A 19,592-nucleotide genomic window follows, 5' to 3' on the forward strand; every position below is an offset into this window, starting at 1 on the left:
ATTCTGCTTCTGGTGATGCCATGATATAATCTGATGGGCCAGAGAACCTTGAGAAAACTCATTAAAGTTGATGAGTATTGTGCCCAATGGTTAGTCACCAGCCTTTGACCTCTGAAATTGTATCATCTGGAAAACTTGGCAGCTGTAAAACAGTTAAATTAGCACACCTGATGGGCATTACAACTTAACACAGGGTGATTCTTAGCTTATTATGAATTGCAAGTCGCAGGATCATATTTAACCTACTCCAGATATCTCAATTATGTATCTTATTACATATAAAATGTGCATAGCTTTTATATGGGCTATTTCTGGCCCATTCAAAATGACTTTGGTTCCCTCTTAAACGTATATTGATAAATAGTATTTAAAATACTGTGTTATATGATCTATTCTATTGATCCATTATTCTTTTGGTAAAGAACTGTCTAACATCCAACTAGTTTTGTCCTTGCATAAAATGCAAACTTAACTTGGTTCTCCTTAAACATAAAATTTGAAATAATCTGTTGCTTTTTTTTTTTTTAAACTGTTTTTAATTATTTTATAAATCTTGATCAAATAAACAAATCACTTGCACCAGTTAACTTAAGGGGGTTGTTCTAAACCAGCTATGGTTGACATAAAGATGAGAAGCAGGATATGAAGTGTGAGGTCAGTCCAATCTGGACTCTTTATCGTTTGCGAATTATCCCAGGATTTGTGTATTGTATTGAAGTCTCAGCACCATCTGAGCTCCTTAAGATTCTAGATGAGACCCAAACAAGGGTGAAACTGGATGTTTTGTTTGTCGTGATCAATAGTATATGGTTAAGTATTTTGCATTCCTAATAAAACGACTGTTCTCTTTGTTGTGAGGAACTTTACATGATGATGTATTATTCATTACATCTAGATTTTTCTCTTTCCCCAGAGCTCCAATTTTGCCCCCTTTGACGTTTTCCATACTGATGGGTAGGTTAAGGAATAGCTGTAGTAGTGAGTGGTGATTTCATGAAGCAGGTCTGGCTGCAGGAAGGTGCAAAGCCTGTTACTGTTGTGTAAAATGCATTCTCTGGAATAACCCTAAGCACTGCCAATTGTTCTTCAGTTTGGCAACCTAACCATATTATATGTGAGTCCAGATGAAGCTCTTCTATGGATCAATACCATTATACTCTTGTTTGCTGCATGGTGCCTGTGATTGCACTTAACTTCCATGCTCATGTGGCTCCTACCATCACTGCTGTAACTATTCTATGAGGTACAGCAATACATGAGTTGTACCTCAATGAAAATGCCAAAAACTACCTTCCCTGAAGATTGTATGACATCTTGCACTGACAGAGGTCTTTTATATTGTTTCTCAATATCTCTGATGATCAGAAACAAATGAAATAATTTTAAAAGCTAAAAATAGTATACAATAAAATTAAATATTAAAATATGTTTTTTAAACTTTAAAAATATATAATGTATGTAAAAAGTAAAATTGTAGATTCTTAATCTGAAATAAAAACATTTAATGCTTGAATCAGGCAGTAAGTGTGAAAAGAAAATATTTAACTTTACAGATTGAAAACTTCATCAAAACAGGAAAGATAAATAAGTTAATTTTCAGTGCAGAAAAGATGGAGAGAAAAAATGGATAAATCAAAGGGAACATTTATGACAAATTGATGCCAGCATTGTCATGGGGATAAATTACAAAGGTACTTCATTCAATATAGGGGGAGAGAGAAAATTGAGCCTATCTTGAGAGTGTTGACTGCCAGATATATTCACCTTGAGTCTGGAAGTCTGAAACCGACCCAGGCAGAAGATGAGATGTTTCTCAAGCTTATGTTGGGCTTTCTTTCTAACAATGTAGCCAGTCACATTCTCATTGGTTGAAGTGGCAGTCTTGCAGAACACTTGTGTTCACTTCACAGGAGTGATCCTGAGCTTCCTGTTATTGCCATGTTAATTCTACATTTCACTCCTATCTCTGGTACAAACCCAACACTTTCCACTTCTTTGTATTATCATCCTTTAACTCTCTCCATTTATCTCATTAACAAGAGAACCTCCACAATTTATCTGCACTACAGCCCTGACTTTGTCCTTTCACAAACTTTTCCATTCTCCTATTCATCCCAAATCTCACTTTCTTCAACTTGGAATTAAATAGTTCTTTCTTTATCAATTTTGATGGCATCTTTGACTTTCTTTATTTCTTTCCGCAAATGCTGTTTGACCAGCTGAATGTTTCCAACATTTTATTTTATATAATACATTTATTTAAATCCACATTCATTTGATTAATATTGTGATAAATCAGTGCATTAAAATTAATGAAAACAGACAAATGATTTACTATTTTAGGGAAAGAGTGGGACTATGTCATGCTTGACCAGTGAAACTCTATGGCACACCTGCTTTACCACCTGGTATGCTTATGTCACTGCTTTCACGGAGTCTCATGTGGCGGCGCTGCACAGCAGCTGCAGCTCACCTTCAGTCCGTTTGTCTTTTTGTTTTTTTGTTGTTTTTTGTCTTAATTGTAAGTGTTGGATGTGATGTAATCTTTTTTGTGGTTGTGTACTATGTGTTGGGAGGGGGGGAACTATAAAATTTGTCTCTTCCGAACGGAGACGAGACCTTTTTTCTGGGTCGTGTCTCCATTCACGCTGCAGCCTATCATCGGCCAAACACCTGGAGCTGGCGGCCTCCAGCTGGGACTACCTGGGGCTCTGGTTCACAAACTCACCACCTGCGGAGCTGGCTGTCTTCGGAGGCTGTGGTGGCGCTGCGAGTGCGGCTGCGCCACCCCTTCGGAGGCTTCGGCCGCGGGCCCTGTGGACGTCTGAAGTTTGCAGGTCCCTGGGTGGGGGCTGACTTCGGGAGCTCGGCAGCATCTTTGTCCGCCCCGAATCGCGAGGCTTGGGTCGGCCCGCTGCGGACCTTTGACCATCTGGCGCGGCCTGGAATAGGCCGCGGGATTTTCCACCGCCCAGCGGGGGCTTCAATTTCTGGAGCCACGACCTCCCCGACGTGGCAATTTGGACTGCCTGACCGCGGGAGAAGACGGCAGGGAAGAGAAAGACATTCTGGCCTTCCTTCACAGTGAGGAGGTGACTGGAGGAGAGTCACTGTGATGGATGTTTTTTGCTTTATGGTAGTTTTTGTGATTGTGTGTTTTATTGCTTTCTTTTTTATTGCCTCTCAATGTTGACTGTGGGTAACGTAATTTCGTCCAAAAACATGTTTTTGGATGACAATAAAGGCTATCATACCTGGGTGTTTACCTTAACAATAAACTTGACTGGACCCAAAATATCAATGCACTGTACAAAAGGAGCCAGAGCAGACTTTACCTGTTGAGGAGACTCAGATCCTTTAGAGTTCTTCGACCCAATACAGGCGGTGGGAGAGAGGAGGATGATGGCAAAGATAACATCGCTGCTGGACAACGACTCCCACCCCATGAAGGACACTGTCGCTGTACTGAGTAGCTCCTTCGGTGACAATTCAGTAAAGGAGAGGTATCGGCGGTCCTTCCTTCCCACTGCTGTGAGACTGTACAACCAGCGCTACTCCCAGCAGACCAGTCAACTGACCAGTCAACAGTAACAGTAAAGAAAAAACACAGTAAATGTTGACAATTATCCTTATCTTTATTTTTATTTATAATGAATGTCTCTTGCTATCCATTTTGCTGCTGTAACACTGCAAATTTCCCCGGTGCGGGACAAATAAAGGAATATATTATTATTATTATTCTATTCGATTCTATGTTCCTACACCCCAAGGTCTCCCTGTTCTACAACATGTCATAGAGCCTTATCATTTTTTATATAAATAATGCCCTGGTTTGTCATAAAATGCAACACCTGGTATTTATTTGAAGTAAACTCAATCTGGCATTCCTCAGTCCATTAAGTTGATCAAGATACCCAAAAGGAACAAAGTGCAGGAGTAACTCAGTGTGTCAGGCAACATCTCTGGAGGTGACGTTTCAGGTCAATATATCATTGTAATCTTAGATAATCCTCTTCATTGTCCACTATATCACCAACTTTGATATCATTCACAAATTTTACTAACCATGCTACCTACTTTCAGATCCAAATCATTAATATATGAAAATAAACAACAGTCATCCAGCACTGATCCCTGTGGTACACCATTTGTTACAGGCCTCCATTTGGAAAAGCAACCCTCTACCACCACCCCTTCCAGACCAGCATACCATGTGGGGCCTTGTCAAAGGCTTGTTAAGCCCATGTTAACAACATCTGCAGCAGTTCTTGGTCACCTCTTCAAAAAGTGAATGAAATTTGTGAGACGCTATTTCCCATGCAAACAGTCATTGACTATCTCTAATCAATACTTGCCTTTGCAAATGCATGCAGATTCTGTTTATCAGGATCCCTCCAATAACATTTACACCATTAATGTTAAGTTCACTGTTTGGAGTTTCTAATAGTTTTCAGGACTTGTGCATGATCCTTGCATTTATCACTATCCCAAGTACAGGTCCTACCCAGGTAATGTAGGAATGACATATGGGCAACCCATACACATGAGCAAGTATCTGTGAGACTGGCAATATGGATTTGCTTGCTGCTGCTAGTCTGCAGGCATCTACTACCATGTTGGAACTCTGTTCATGGCAATATCATTTCATCTAACAGAGATATCTGAATAATTGAGTTAAATGCCTCAACCAACATTGCAATAGCAGATTAACTGATTATTATGTAGCTGTTTTGTGGCATTTAACTCTGCTTGATTGCTTGCTTTGCTTGCAGATCATTGTGTGCATTCTATATATATTTTCCTGCACTTTTGTCATCTACTTCACTATTTGCCGTGCCTCCTGTTCTTAATATCAATAATAAATATTGAGATTGTGTTCCTCGTGTAATTAAACTATCAGCAGACAATGCTGTGGTACACCACTTCCAATATCCATTTATAACAATATCCATTTACTCTGTGTAGGAGCAACTGCAGATGCTGGTTTAAACCGAAGATAGACACAAAATGTTGGAGTAACTCAGGGGGACAGGTAGCATCTCTGGAGAGAAGGAATGGGTGATGTTTTGGGTCGAGACCCTTCTTCAGAGTCTGAAGAAGGGTCTCGACCCGAAAAGTGACTCATTCCTTCTATCCAGAGATGCTGCCTATCCTGTTGAGTTACGCCAGCAATTTGTGTCATCATCCATTGTATCGAGGTCCTTTTTGTCTATCAAACAACTTTATAACCTTGCTCTTTTATTTCATTTTGCATTTTGAGTTATTCTCTGGAAAAGAAGAAACAAAGTACTGGAATAATTCAGCAGGTTAGCTAGCATCTCTGGAGACCATGGATGGGTGATGTTTTGGGTCCAGACCCAACTTCAGACTGCTTGTAAGGGGGGGGGGAAGAAAGTTGGAAAAGGGGAGAGGCAAAACAATGTGTAGTAGGCAAGAGGTTGACATTGGCGAGGGTTTTATTGATAAGCAGATGGTTACATCAAAGGTTCGAAATAAGAGCAAAGGGTGTGTGATAGGTTTGACGAGTTGTGGATTGGGAAGCCAGGGAGGGAATTAGCAAGGGAGGAGGTGGGAGGGTGGAGAGGAGAAATAGGTGGGGCATATTGGGGGGGGGGGGGGGGCAAGAGGGGGAGAGGAGGGGATTCAGTTGCTGGGGAAGGTACCTGAAGAGGGGAAGGTACCTGAAGAGGGGGTGATTTAGGTAGGATGAGTAAACCAAGGAGTTATGGAGGGAGCAATCACTGTGGAAGACAACAATAAAATAGCTCTCCAGCTATTCCAATTGGCGGAGAGGAGTTAGGAGTCAGCTCTCCGGCTATTCCAATTGGTGGAGAAGAATAAGGAGTTAGGACTGAGACTGAGGAGGAATGGAGAAAATAAAAATTAAAAGTAACACTAGAGCAAGTGATTCTACACAGCAAGTGTGGATTCTACACAGCAGTCATTCTGAAGAAGGGTCTCGACCCGAAACATCACCCATTCCTTCTCTCCTGAGATGCTGCCTGACCTGCTGAGTTATTTCAGCATTTTGTGAATAAATACCTTCGACTTGTACCAGCATCTGCAGTTATTTTCTTACACTACACAGCAAGTGGTTTGGGTCTGCAATGGACTGTCTGAGTCCATACAGGCAAATTCAATTTCACCTTTCAAGAAGTTGGGTAAGTGCGCAGAAGGAAGGGATTTGCAGTGCAAGGTAGGATGTGGTACTAGCTCCATCAGTCTGAAGTGGAGCCTATGCCAATTTGACAGGCTGGTCTCATTCAGTGCTATTGCCAGTGTGTGATTCCTTGATTCTGAACTTCACCCTCATGATTTTTCCATTGGGTTACTGAGTAGTGCATCCTTCAGTTTCTGGAGACCAAGGGAATTCTAGAGATATGGTAGATCCACTGTGTCATAGAAACATAGAAAATAGGTGCAGGAGTAGGACATTCGGCCCTTCAAGCCTGCACCGCCATTCAATATGATCATGGCTGATCATCCAGCTCAGTAGCCTGTACCTGCCTTCTCTCCATACCCACTGATCCCTTTAGCAAAAAGGGCCACATCTAACTCCCTCTTAAATATAGCCAATGAACGGGCCTCAACTACCTTCTGTGGCAGAGAATTCCACAGACTCGCCACTCTCTGTGTGAAGAAATGTTTTCTCATCTCGGTCCTAAAAGACTTCCCCCTTATCCTTAAGCTGTGACCCCTGGTTCTGGACTCCCCCAACATCGGGAACAATCTTCCCGCATCTAGCCTCTCCAACCGCTTAAGAATTTTATATGTTTCTATAAGATCCCCCCTCAGTCTTCTAAATTCCAGCGAGTACAAGCCCAGTCTATCCAGTCTTTCCTCATATGAAAGTCCCGCCATCCCAGGGATCAATCTGGTGAACCTTCTCTGTACTCCCTCTAAGGCAAGAACGTCTTTCCTCAGGTTAGGAGACCAAAACTGCACACAATACTCCAGGTGCGGTCTCACCAAGGCCCTGTACAACTGCAGCAGAACCTCCCTGCTCCTAAACTCAAATCCTCTTGCTATGAATGCCAACATACCATTCGCTTTCTTCATGACACCCAGGTCACGTTGCATCTCCCCTTCTCCCAATCGGTCACCATTCAGGTAATACTCTGCTTTCCTGTTCTTGCCGCCAAAGTGGATAACCTTACATTTATCCACATTATATTGCATCTGCCATGCATTTGCCCACTCGCCTAATCTATCCAAGTCACTCTGCAGCCTCCTAGCATCCTCCTCGCAGCTAACACTGCCACCCAGCTTCGTGTCATCCGCAAACTTAGAGATGTTGCATTCAATTCCCTCGTCCAAATCATTAATATACACTGTCAATAACTGGGGTCCCAGCACTGAGCCTTGCGGTACCCCACTAGTCACTGCCTGCCATTCCGAAAAGGACCCGTTTATTCCTACTCTTTGCTTCCTGTCCGCCAACTAATTTTCTATCCACCTCAACACTGAACCCTCAATACCGTGTGCTTTAAGTCATAGCCATGGAGTCGTACTTCTTGGAAACTGACCCTTCAGCATAACTATTTCATGCTTTCTTTCTATCCATGTACCTATCCAAATACTTCTTAAAGGCTGATATTGTACCTGACGATACCGACTCCACTGGTAGCTTGTTCCACATAGCCACGACCATCTGTGTGAAAAGGTTACCTTTCATATTTCCTTTACATATCACCCCTCTCACATTAAACCTCTGTCCTGTAGTTTTAGACTTATTTAACATTAGAAAAAGACTGTGGCTACCTACCTTATCTATATCCCAAATAATTTTATAAACATCTGTATTAACCTCCTGCTCTTCAGTGAAAGCAACCCAGTATATTCCATTCCTCCTTGTAACTAAAGAAAACATCCTGGTGAATATCATTCTTTGACATGCTACTACATCCATTCTATCGTGTGGTGACCAGAACTTCAGGCAATATTTTACATATGACTAACCAAATTATTGTATAGTTGGAACATGATGTCCCTACTTTAAAACTCAATACCCCTGCCAGTGAAGGCAAGCAACAATATACCTTTTTCACTATCTTATAATAATAATAATAATAATGCATTTTATTTATATAGCGCTTTTCATATACTCAAAGACGCTTTACAGAGATTTTGAGAACATAGGGAAATGAATAAATAGATAAATAAGTAAATAAATAAATGAACGGAGAAAGGAGACAGAAGGTGAGGTGACCTTCAGTGGTTGAAGGCAGTACTGAACAGGTGAGACTTCAGCGATGTTTTGAATGTGGTGAGTGTGGAGGAGTCTCTAACGGTTTGGGGTAGTGAGTTCCATAGGGTGGGAGCAGCGATGGAGAAAACCCTGTCCCCCCAGGATCTGAGTTTGGTCCGGATGTGGGGGGATAGGAGATTGGCAGCGGCAGAGCGGAGGGTGCAGGTGGGAGTGTGCCTGTGGAGGAGGTCGGTCAGGTAGGATGGGGCCAGGTTATGGAGGGCTTTGTAGGTTATGAGGAGGATTTTGTACTGGATTCTCTGGGGGATGGGGAGCCAGTGGAGTTTATAAAGGACGGGGGTGATATGGTCACGGATCGAGGTGTGTGTGAGTAGACGGGCAGCGGAGTTTTGAATGTATTGAAGTTTATTGATGATTTTTGAGGGTGCGCCATAGAGGAGGCTGTTGCAGTAGTCCAGACGGGAGGTGATGAAGGCGTGGATGAGGGTTTCTGCAGCTGTGGAGGAGAGGGATGGACGGAGACGGGCAATGTTTTTGAGGTGGAAGAAGGCTGTGTTTGTGATGTGTTTGTCGAAGGAGAGGGTTTGATCAAGGATGATTCCAAGATTCCGGATGTGAGGTGAGGTGGATACTCGGAGACCATCAATGTTGAGGATGAAGTTTTGGGTGGATTTGGTGAGCGTTTTTGGACCAATGATGATGATTTCAGATTTGTTGCAATTGAGTTTGAGGAAGTTTGATTGAAGCCAAGATTTTATTTCAGTGATGCAGTTTGTCAGTGTAGAGTGTGTGGTGGGGGAGATTGACTTGGTGGAGATGAGGAGCTGGATATCATCGGCGAAGCAGTGGAAGTTGAGACCATGACGGCGGATTAATTGACCAAGGGGGAACAGGTAGAGGATGAAGAGGAGGGGGCCAAGGACTGAGCCTTGGGGGACACCTTGGGGGAGGGGAGCGGTGGGGGATCTTATCTTATCTTATCTTATCTTATCAACCTGTTCCCATTACAAACTTGCACCTCAAAGTTCCTTTCTACATCAATGCATCTAAGGCCTTTCCAATTGCCGTATATGTCCATCCAGTATTAGATGATGCAAATTTATTACCTCATGCATGTCTGGATTAAATTTCATTTGCCATAGCTCTGTTCAACTTTGCAGCTGATCTATGCCTCTTTGTAACCTTAGGCAGCCATCCTCACCCTCTACTGCTCCATCAATTTTTGTGTCAGCAAACGTAATAAACCATAGACGTTCTCATCCCACCTGTTCCTTTGGTACAGACTATAATTACAGACTTCTAGTCAGAAAACCAATTACAGACTTCCAGTCAGAAAACCAACTCTCCACTACTATCCTCAACCCCCTATCATCAAGCCAATTTTAGATTCAGTTTGTCAAAACACCCTGTGCCAGACTACCATGCAGGACATTGTCAAAAGCCTTGCTAAAGTCAATGTATGTCATATCAATTGCCTTGCCTTCATCAATTTTCTTAATTACTTCAAGGGAAAACTGATTTGTGGGGCTGTACTTCTCAATGCACAAAATCATGTTAACTCCCTGCCTTTCCATCAGAAATGCTATCCCTAAGAATTTGTTTCCAATAGTTTCCCTATGCTGCCATATGGCTCTTGGCCCTGTGGTTTACTGGCTTATCCCTGCCACTCTTCTTGAATAGGGAACATTAGCTATCCTCCAATCTTCCGGTACCTTACTTATGGCTAAAGATAATGCAAAAATCTATGTCAGAGCTCCACCAATCTCTTTCCTGGCTTCCTATAACACCCAAAATATATTTCTTCATGTGTAAATAGAGATTGAAATATTACATGTAAACACAGCCGTGAGCACATGTAATTGGAGTTTACAGCTAGTAGGTGGCACTGTGAGGACAGTTTCTGAAGTATCTATGATCTTGGGTATAAAAAATCGACACTGGACAATTAATTTGGCAACTTACTGACGTGTCACCAAGAATTTGATGATACACTTTGATCTTTCTAATTATCCTGTTGAGCAAATGGCAACCATTTACCTTTTACTCCTGTCATTCCAAGTTTCATAAATTGAGAAGAAAAGGATTTATATATTTAAACAAGTACTTCAAAATACTTCAATGTTTTATGTTCTGGTATACTCATTATCGAGCTGAAAAGGAATCAAAAAGAATCTGCAGGTAAAGTTGAAGAAAGACAGAGGCGGTAATAATAATGACAAGCAATAACATATGTAAAAATTACTTCATATAAACGTAAGTGTAATTTTGTACGTTTTATCGACAGATAAATAATTGACCTTCTCCCACACCTTCTTGGCTGGAGACCTGCATAAATCAAGAAACTCGTTTATACCATAATGCCATAATATCGTTTATAGTCATAATGCACTCGACCTGTCTCAAAGAACCCAATTTTTTTTTTAAACTCCCTCTTCCCTTTCTTTCTCATAAAGTGTTTTAAGACCATTGTCAAATAATTACAGGGACAAAACGGGACAGCCACGTTGTAAATTGCTAGTGGAAAGACATATATAATCATCATATCATATCATATCATATATGCGAGTTCTAAAAGTCAACATGCGCTGATTCACATTTTAAGCATTGTGTTTCCCTCACCTTGGAACTTCAATACTACTTTGCTGACGACCTTCCCCATTTGTATAGGTTCTGTGTAGCGACTGAACCACATGTGGATATCGGTTGTTGACAGACTGATATCCCACTAAAAACGTGGAGTATAATTTATTTAGTACCTAAACAAAGAATGACGAGACATGTGAGGAATGATATTCCGCATCATTTTAACATCTGAAAACATTATTGACTAGCTGAACCCAGAGATAATATTCTTCGACATCAGATTAAGTTACGATGGATGAAATATGATATAGAGGCTTTGGAAAAAAATAGAACGCTGAGACAGGATGTGGGCTAATGTATAATCGTAATAAAATATATAAGATTGCTATACATCTATTGTGGTTCATGTATCCCCGCTTCCCCCCCCCCCCCCCCCCCCAACACACACACACACAAATCACTGAATTAAAAATAATAGATATGCGCCTACTAATGGTATTGCAAACTAGTGATTTTATAGCTGACTTAGATGGTGTAAATATCAGTCATATCAAGGATGACAATGATTCGAGTTTCTTTAACAGATTTGGAAAATATTAATTTTCCGTTCATTGAGCTATGAATATAAACATCGCGGACTTTAAAGTGGGCAGAATTACAATGTATCTCCAAATGCTGGTTCACATGCCAGAATTCAATATTATGAAACAGAATGTCAATTATTCAGGCACCGGAGAACCTCATTGTAAAGGTACTATTGGTGACATGCCATTCCCAAAACTATAAACATTTTTGTAACTACAATTGACTTGCTATAATGAGAGAATGTTAGTGAGCTCTCTAACTAAAGAAGTATGACGTAGGCATATTCATTTGTAAATGACCTTTAACAAAATGCAATTGAGTTCCTGAGTGTTGAAGTCAGTTGCCTGGTTCTTTTCTATTTCAATAAATTGTCTGGACAATTAATTAATATTATACCTCCCATATTTGAATACCGGCTTTTAAAATGTTACCAATTTATCACATGCGAATAGTAGGCGTATGTTAACGCCAGATCTATGTAGCAGACTGCAAAAAACAAAGTTTTTATATTCCTTAATGATTGTCCGGGTTTATGTGTAGTTCTTATCTTTGGTGTTTCCCTTGTGTTGGCTGGAGTATCTTCGCTCTAGTCGATCGCCGAGAGCATGAACCCGCGCGTTCGGTTTCTCGGTGTTTGACAAACTCCCATACTACCATGGTGAAGATGGAGGAAGTGGCTGCTGGATTAGCAGCGTTTCATATCCAACAGTTCGGCTCTGCAATATTAAAGCGAAAGGTGATGGATTTGAATGATCGTAGCCTATTACTGAGGTAATCACAGGCTTGTTTCTACATCACTCAGAAATGTGAACCAGATCAGTTTCATACAGCGAAGATTTAAAAAAAAAAACAAGTACCTGCACATTCACCGTACAGATCTTATGACTTGTTGCAGTTCCAAACAAATCCCGTCGTATTCATACGAGAGCTGGAGTCATGGCTGGAAATGTGTGGATAGCAATCGCACTCGTATATCATGTGCGCACAGTTGTTAAGGAATCATTGTGTAGTAGATTTGAAAGAATCGGGTGCCTCGCATAATTACTGGCATTGTCACCCATCACACCTTGCTTATTCCGGATTGATACCATCACTGCCGATGGAAACGATTTTGTTTTTGTCAGCATTAGTCTTTTCATGTGCCATGCAAAGAGAACATTTTGCCATGAGCCATTTAAACAATCTTGCTAAATTGTCTGAATGTAAAAGCTTGTGTGTAATTCCCCCCCCCCCCCCCCCCCCTCCTCCTCCTCCTCCTCCCTCTCCCGTCGATTCCTTAGGAACCGGTGTATCAAGTTTTGTTTTAATTGCATTGTCGAGGCGCTGACCTCTTTCTCTCCTGTACGTTGACATTCTTGAACATTTTTCCAACACCCATCCCAAACCTTGCACATTTATCGTCAACACGTGTAAGAACTGACAGTCGCTTAATTTTGACGCTTCTTGTTCGATCTGTAAGGTAGAAAGGTGGAGTGTTTTAACCATTTTTGTTGGTGGGACTTTTCCTGTTTGTTGCAGTGTGCCCGACGCTGGTTTCAGCTTTCGGAGAAACTGGGTTCGATTCTTTTTATTTGTTCTACGTGTGTATTACTGGTCATATAGAACAAGCATACAAAAACGCTCTGTTTCTATCGCATTTTTTGTTTCACAGTGTTTTGTTTTGGTATCTGGATTTTTTTCCCAGTGGTAGTTATTTTCTTCCCGGCACTGGAAATGGGACTGTAAATACCATTATCTGATTCTAGTATAAAACTTGGCAAAAAGAGGAACGTATAATTCACATTTTGCAGAGAGGCAAGTGGAGAAATGACCTTATTCCAGTAAGTAACGCGATGTTTCTGTCGTCATGCCTAAAAATATTTTGAGATCAATAGGAATGGATTCTTCCGATCAAATCGCAGAGGAATCCTTGGACTGCATTCTTCTTGAGATTGGCCTTATGTCCTAATGGAAAAAGTGGTTATGTTTCTGAGAATCTCAATCATACTCTCACTGGTAATTAATTCTTCAAGACAGATCTAAATAGTATAAGTGCAGTGGACATCAACAATTGCTTTGTGTTTATCAATATCAATATATTTAGTTTTGTGGACCGCAAATAATTTCCACACGTAAGAGTGTAGGTTTGGTGGTGTGCATATTGCTATACAAAGAGGTAAGAGAGTTTGAGTTATTTCAGTGATAGAATAATGTCATTATATGTTTACTTTGCAGTAATAAGATAAATGAATTATGGTAACTGAAAAAAGCTAAGATGCCTTTTATTATGAATGACAGAAAATTTCATGTTGACTTGTCACCATGAAATGACAGCGACAAGTCTTGTTAAGCTGAAGAAATGTTAGTGCAACTACATTCTTTGACTTCTAGTTTATTGCTCTGCTGATCTTTGAGAAAGACTGCAGTCATCTCTTGCATCTTTGCAAATTAATAGCAGGCCATTAACATAATCTGGCTGAATACAACAGTAACTTAACCTGAAAAAGGCTACAATAATTTAGTGCCAATGATCGAAAATCAAATAATACAGCATTTTTTGGAATACCTTCCGGAAAATAACAATTTTTCTTGACTAACAATTATGGTCTTATAATAAACAGTAGCTGTAGGATTGATACAGCAATTAAGGTCCTATGATTGTAGGTGTAATTTAATTACCGTTAGCACTTTTCAGCAACAGATAAGATATCCGCAATGATAATTTTTGCAAATTTTTGTTACAGCACTGCACTTTGAATATGGAAACAGAGGTTACTGATGGCCATATCACTGGTAGTGGTGAGTGTTAAACTGAATATATATATATATTTTACCCTAAAGTTGCAAATCTTCATAGAAATAACTGTAGATAATAATTTGCTCTGTTCAGTTAATTTAACATGTTGCTAATTTAAATCTACTGCTTTTCTAAATTCTTAACAGTCAAAGGAAGTGAACGATTTAAAATACTTTAATGCAGGATAAACATTGGGTTCCTTAGGAAGAAAGTTAGTTTTCATTGTGGCTAAAGATGTGTTCAAATTAATCCTTCTAACAAAAACTGTGCATATTGCAAAAAGAGAATTATTTATTGAAAATAGAACTTTGATTTATATATTATTGTTACCTGATGGTGACCTTTTCATTGAAACAGGTAATGATGACTTCTGCCCCAAGATGGACCATTCAAGGATGATGAACCCCACCACAAGCACACCCAATGGCCAATACAGTTCTCTGAGTCATATGACAAACAGTAAGTATCTTTTTATACTGGTTTCTGCTCTGTACTGACAATTCCATGAACTTGCTGGTTAGATTATCACAGCACAAAACACAGCACTCACTCTTTGGTCTGAACCCCTGCAAAAGTTGCTTCTTACCTATGCATATGAACCTACTTAGTGCTTTCAATTATGGAGTGTTTGGATTTGGAGATGTATGTTTATCTTTGCCAGGTAAGACCTATTTAGATCCATTGGATGTGTATTGGAAATAAATAGAATTAGAATAAATAAACAGTATTTTAAAATTTTTAAGTCATTTTCCTATTTTCCAAAAACATCATATCTTTGCTCGTAAATAGAAAGTCAAAATAATTATATAAATTGCTGCACTTGAAGTTACTTTAATTGGTCTTTATACATTTCATTATTTTCCTATTTTGGACCCACACTATTGTAGATACCAAAATAAACCTATTATGGTAATAAGTAATCATTTCAGAAGTAATTATGATTAGTAGGTATTTTATCTTTTTTGTTCATGAGGATTTGAATTCAGAGAATATGTCTGGCTGATTAAGTAGTACCCTGTCACTGTAAATAATATTAACTGATGTAAATATTGTTTGCCAGTAGAATTGCTGGCTATATTACGTCAAAGGAACATAGTCGGCACTATTGTTCATGTACTAAACAAGTTGCAGCTGTATTTTTGAATAAAATTTAAGTAAATTAAAAACTGCTGTCTAATTTACAGCATAAGCAGATGCTTCTCACAACAGATGTAAAATTGATTGAAGCATTTAAAAGTACAGTGCAAAATGTGGTTTCAAAGGCCGAAACTGTTTTCTCATTTGATATAAAATGGCTTGTAAAATAGACAAATCCACAAAAGGGTCTTTTTATTTATAATCTGTAATTTAAATTAAACTCTGATCTTGTAAAGTTTATGATATTTAGCTGGTGTGAGAGAAAGTAATATAGCTGTGTCTGAGTTCTGCCAAAATGATGTTCTGAGTAAAATTGATTTTGAACGTATATATATTTGAAATTGGTAAGAACCGTCTGAAAATATTAATCAGCTATTATTTATTAATGGTGGTTAGTATCACCGCTGAGTAGTGAGATGCCCTTTCTGTTAATCATACTGCAACTTGTTTGGGGTTAGTTTGCAGAGGAACAAAGCATTTGGGATGAAATATTTAAAGAATGTGGAGATCCCTGTTTTCCCTGCTGCACATGGTTTCTTTAGAGTAGTAATATTAATTTAACATCTTTTATGGCAGTTTTCTTAAAAATAGACTTTACAGTGTACATTATATATCTTTTGTAAATCTCATGGGACAATGTTGGTGCCATATTTCTACTACAGGTGCCAGAACAGAGGAAATCAGGAATGAAATGTGCTTTTGCTGAAAATGTGATAGTGTTGTCTTTTATTTCTATTGATTCATGATTACTGTCTATGGAATTAGGGTTGGGTGCAACAGTAAGAATGGTACTGCAGCGTGTAACATATATGTGTAGTGGTGTTGGGGTGTGGTGGTGGGTAGCAAGGGTGTTGGAATCTGGCCTCAAAAATGATCCCTTTTTATCTTGTGCGTAAGATGACACTTTTGGCTCTAGGCCAAGTATTATTGGAAGAGTGAGGACGGTGCAGACAGGACTGGCAACAAGTTTTCTGCAGGAATGGGGTGGAAGAAAGTAGGTTTGTCTCACTCTTGTAGCTTTCGTCAAAACATCAATGCATTTAACCATTTGATTGCCATTTTTCAACATTTACAAATCTGCATTGATTCTTTAAAAAAATGTATATTTGTACAAATGAGACTCATCTTTATTTTAGAAAAAACAGGTTATTTGTTGGTTCAACTAAAACTTTTACAAAGCATATTTGTGAATTTTAATATTTAATTTTGATTGGTTTCTTAAACCATTTCAAACCATTTCCTTAAAATGCATGTGACAAAACACTGGCACATAAATTTATTGAGAACTGTCATAAGTTTAGTCAATGATAGTTAAAATCCAGCCCTGATCAGTTTTGGGATCTGCCAGATATTTTTCCTAACTAACATTAAAACTTCTTCCAAACATGTACTGTACAATACTTTATAGTTATAACTTGCTTTTATTAAATAGGTTTCACAATCTTGTTAGCAGAGCACTTGCAGTTAATAAAGTATTTTCATTGTAATGTTGGAAAAATGGCAACCAATTTGCGTGAGCAAGGTTTCCACAAAAAGCAATTTAATAGTGGCTAGATAATCTTCTCCTTTAACAATGTGATTGAGGGATATATATATTTTAGGACACTAAAGAATGATACTTTTCTTCAAATTAAATTTTTATTAGATCTTTTAAACCAACCCCTGAAGGAAGGTGTGGCCTTGGTTTAATATCACAACCTAAAGGTGTTGAGAATGCCGATGTACCAGCAGCCAAAAATCAATAAGCAGTTTAATATTTCAGGTGAAGACATTTTTATGTCCCTGCACAATGTTTCTTTTTCAAATCTTACATTGCCTTTTCATCTTAAGTCGAGGTAACTTCACCAACCCTCATTTTTCACCCAAAATCTTAGCCGCTTATTTCTTAAATATTGGATCAACATTGTTTACATTTCTGCCACTTTCTATATTTATTTTAGATTTGCAGTATTCATATTTTTTGCTTTTGTCATGAGCTTTATTGATGTTATTATACAGAACACCCAGAAAGGGAAATTGATTAGATTAAATCAAAGAAATACAAGGCTAAAAGTCAGGAAAATATATTTTAAAATGGTGTTGAACAGGGATCCCATCCACATTACACTGGTAGTGTATGATCTCCGTGCACGCACCTTCTGCAAGCACTTCTATGCTTTAAAGGAACCACGCACAAATGTATTTTCTCATTTGCATATGGTAAACATGAGTAATTTCAGGGTTCCTGTGCACTTGCTGAAGGCAAGGCTTACTGAATTACCTCTGTTACTCTTAAGGGGGAGGTGGCAGCTAAATCCATCCACTTTTGGAAGCTACTGTTCAGCTTAGTCACACTTGAAGCAACCATGATTTCCCAGGTGTTAAAATGGGAACTCAGTTTCACTGATTCAGATACGAAAAAATCATGGCGATGAAGATCTCAGGAATTCCCCAAGAGCAGAAAGAAAAACCGGTGGAAGAAGGTGGCCTAGCAGGATATCTTTGGCATGTTTTTCCAATGCCACAATAAGTTTAATGACATCACACATGTGGTGAAGGCATATGTAAACCACAGCAAATTCCATCTGTGAATAGTACTGTGCTCGTACACTTACCACTCTTCCAATATTTGTACTCCGTACAAATGACCTTAAGAATTCAACTATCCTACCAAGGCAGGCATATTATATGCCTATAATATTGTTATAGGCCTATTATATTATATGCCTATAATAGCATGGATTGCAGCAGATAGTTGGACGAGGCCCTATCATCCCAAAGACTCAGTGATTTGGAGGATAGTTCTTATCGTGAACTTGATTGCCACAAGACTAGTGACATGAATATGGCAAGTTCATACTATCCAGACCTCGTCTTCGCATTCAAAATCCCCTTTACCCTGAAAGCTCTTCCATCTGATAATATCCAGATAGTTTAAACATGCCTTTTCCCAATTCCTCTATCATTATGATCCCATTATTGTGACTTTCTCACTTCAAGTATACAAAAAAATCCACCTTCTTGGGATCCAGCGGCAATGCCATAAAAGTCAATGTGGCAAATGATGATATTACATCAGTAAACCTTTCATTTTCTTTCACTGACTCAGATCATGGCAATTTACAAAAAATATAGCGTGGTTTAGAAGCCAAATGAGCATATAGACATAAGCGTACCACAGCCAAATCAAGAGGAAATAGCAACTGGAGAGGAAGTTCCACACCAGTTCAGCCAAGCTGTGAGGACCATGACATGGCAGCTGTAGACGAAGGCTAGTAAGTGTGTATGTTTAGTTGCTTGAGGTATTATCTTACACATCCAGTAACCTGTGTGAAACATCATAGATCATGGGAAATCTATTTCTAATTGGCACGTCTTTGCTTGGAGCCTGCAAGTAGTGACCAATAACATGTCAAAACCTTTGGATATAATGTTCTTGCAGTATTTGAAGATACAAGTCACGGCATTCATTGCAACAAATGCAGCAACTACTTATAATGTGCTAGACCAGAAGGGGGATCAAGGCTGTGATCTACTCTCTGGCAAATTGTGAGGCCAGCTGATAACACAACTGAGGTGTGTGACACTGAGTCTGTAGAATATAAATATGTTCTTGTGATGACACCTTTCAAGGCACCACCATTTCTGCTCCTGACAATGACATTTTTTGCCCATTAGCTGGCTAAACCAAACTCGTTATTATAAAACTGCCCAGTTTAAAGCCAGGGCATCTGGGCCGAGAGCTGCTTGCACTAGTCCTTCACAGCCAACTGCTACCTCCTTTGTTGCAAGAGCAATTATCTACAGCATGCATATCACTTGGAGAAAGTTGTGCAGAAAAGTTGTATGGCAGTCAGAGAGGCATATGGAAGATGGAATGAGCAATATGCACAAAAATGATCAGTCGATGGTTGAAATAGTTTTGCTTTTGATTAAGTTGTCTAAACATGTTTGGAAAGTTGATTTGATTAGTTTTGGCATTCATTGTGATGAGAATGATGATCAGTAATAGAAGAATGGCAACATGGAATTTTGTCGGAATGTTGACGTACGTTTTTCTTGTTAGTATTTATGGATTATAGATCTTGTTGAAATGTCAGCATTTTCTGCTCATTCCTTATTGTCATTAAATAACTTTCTGAGCTGCCACCGTGCTTATGGTGAGGGAAGTTCACCACACTGTTTTGGGATAGCTCCCACATATGTAATGAGCAAATATGTAGGAAAGGGAATATTTGTTTAAAAGAAAGAATGCTGTGATTTTAAGTTGGCACTGTTTTGTGTAAAACTCCTACCTGCTTGCTGCCCTCGACTTACAAAGTG

General features: G+C 39.3%; 1 protein-coding gene across 4 annotated transcripts in view; it reads left to right on the forward strand.

Moving 5' to 3' along the window:
- Positions 1 to 19,592, forward strand: part of ikzf2 (IKAROS family zinc finger 2) — a 152,142-nt gene that overhangs the window by 74,957 nt on the left and 57,593 nt on the right. For 2 of the 4 annotated variants that reach the window (XM_078403684.1, XM_078403683.1), the window contains exons 2-3: positions 14,101 to 14,155; positions 14,511 to 14,612. In XM_078403684.1, the coding sequence (XP_078259810.1) occupies positions 14,116 to 14,155; positions 14,511 to 14,612 (142 nt within the window). In that variant the 5' untranslated portion in view covers positions 14,101 to 14,115. Of the gene's footprint in view, positions 1 to 12,046; positions 12,149 to 14,100; positions 14,156 to 14,510; positions 14,613 to 16,935; positions 17,053 to 19,592 lie in introns of those variants that run through there. The other 2 variants (XM_078403685.1, XM_078403686.1) reach the window with 2 other exon arrangements.

Source organism: Rhinoraja longicauda, chromosome 8, assembly GCF_053455715.1.
Source record: "Rhinoraja longicauda isolate Sanriku21f chromosome 8, sRhiLon1.1, whole genome shotgun sequence".
Taxonomy (NCBI): domain Eukaryota; kingdom Metazoa; phylum Chordata; class Chondrichthyes; order Rajiformes; family Arhynchobatidae; genus Rhinoraja; species Rhinoraja longicauda.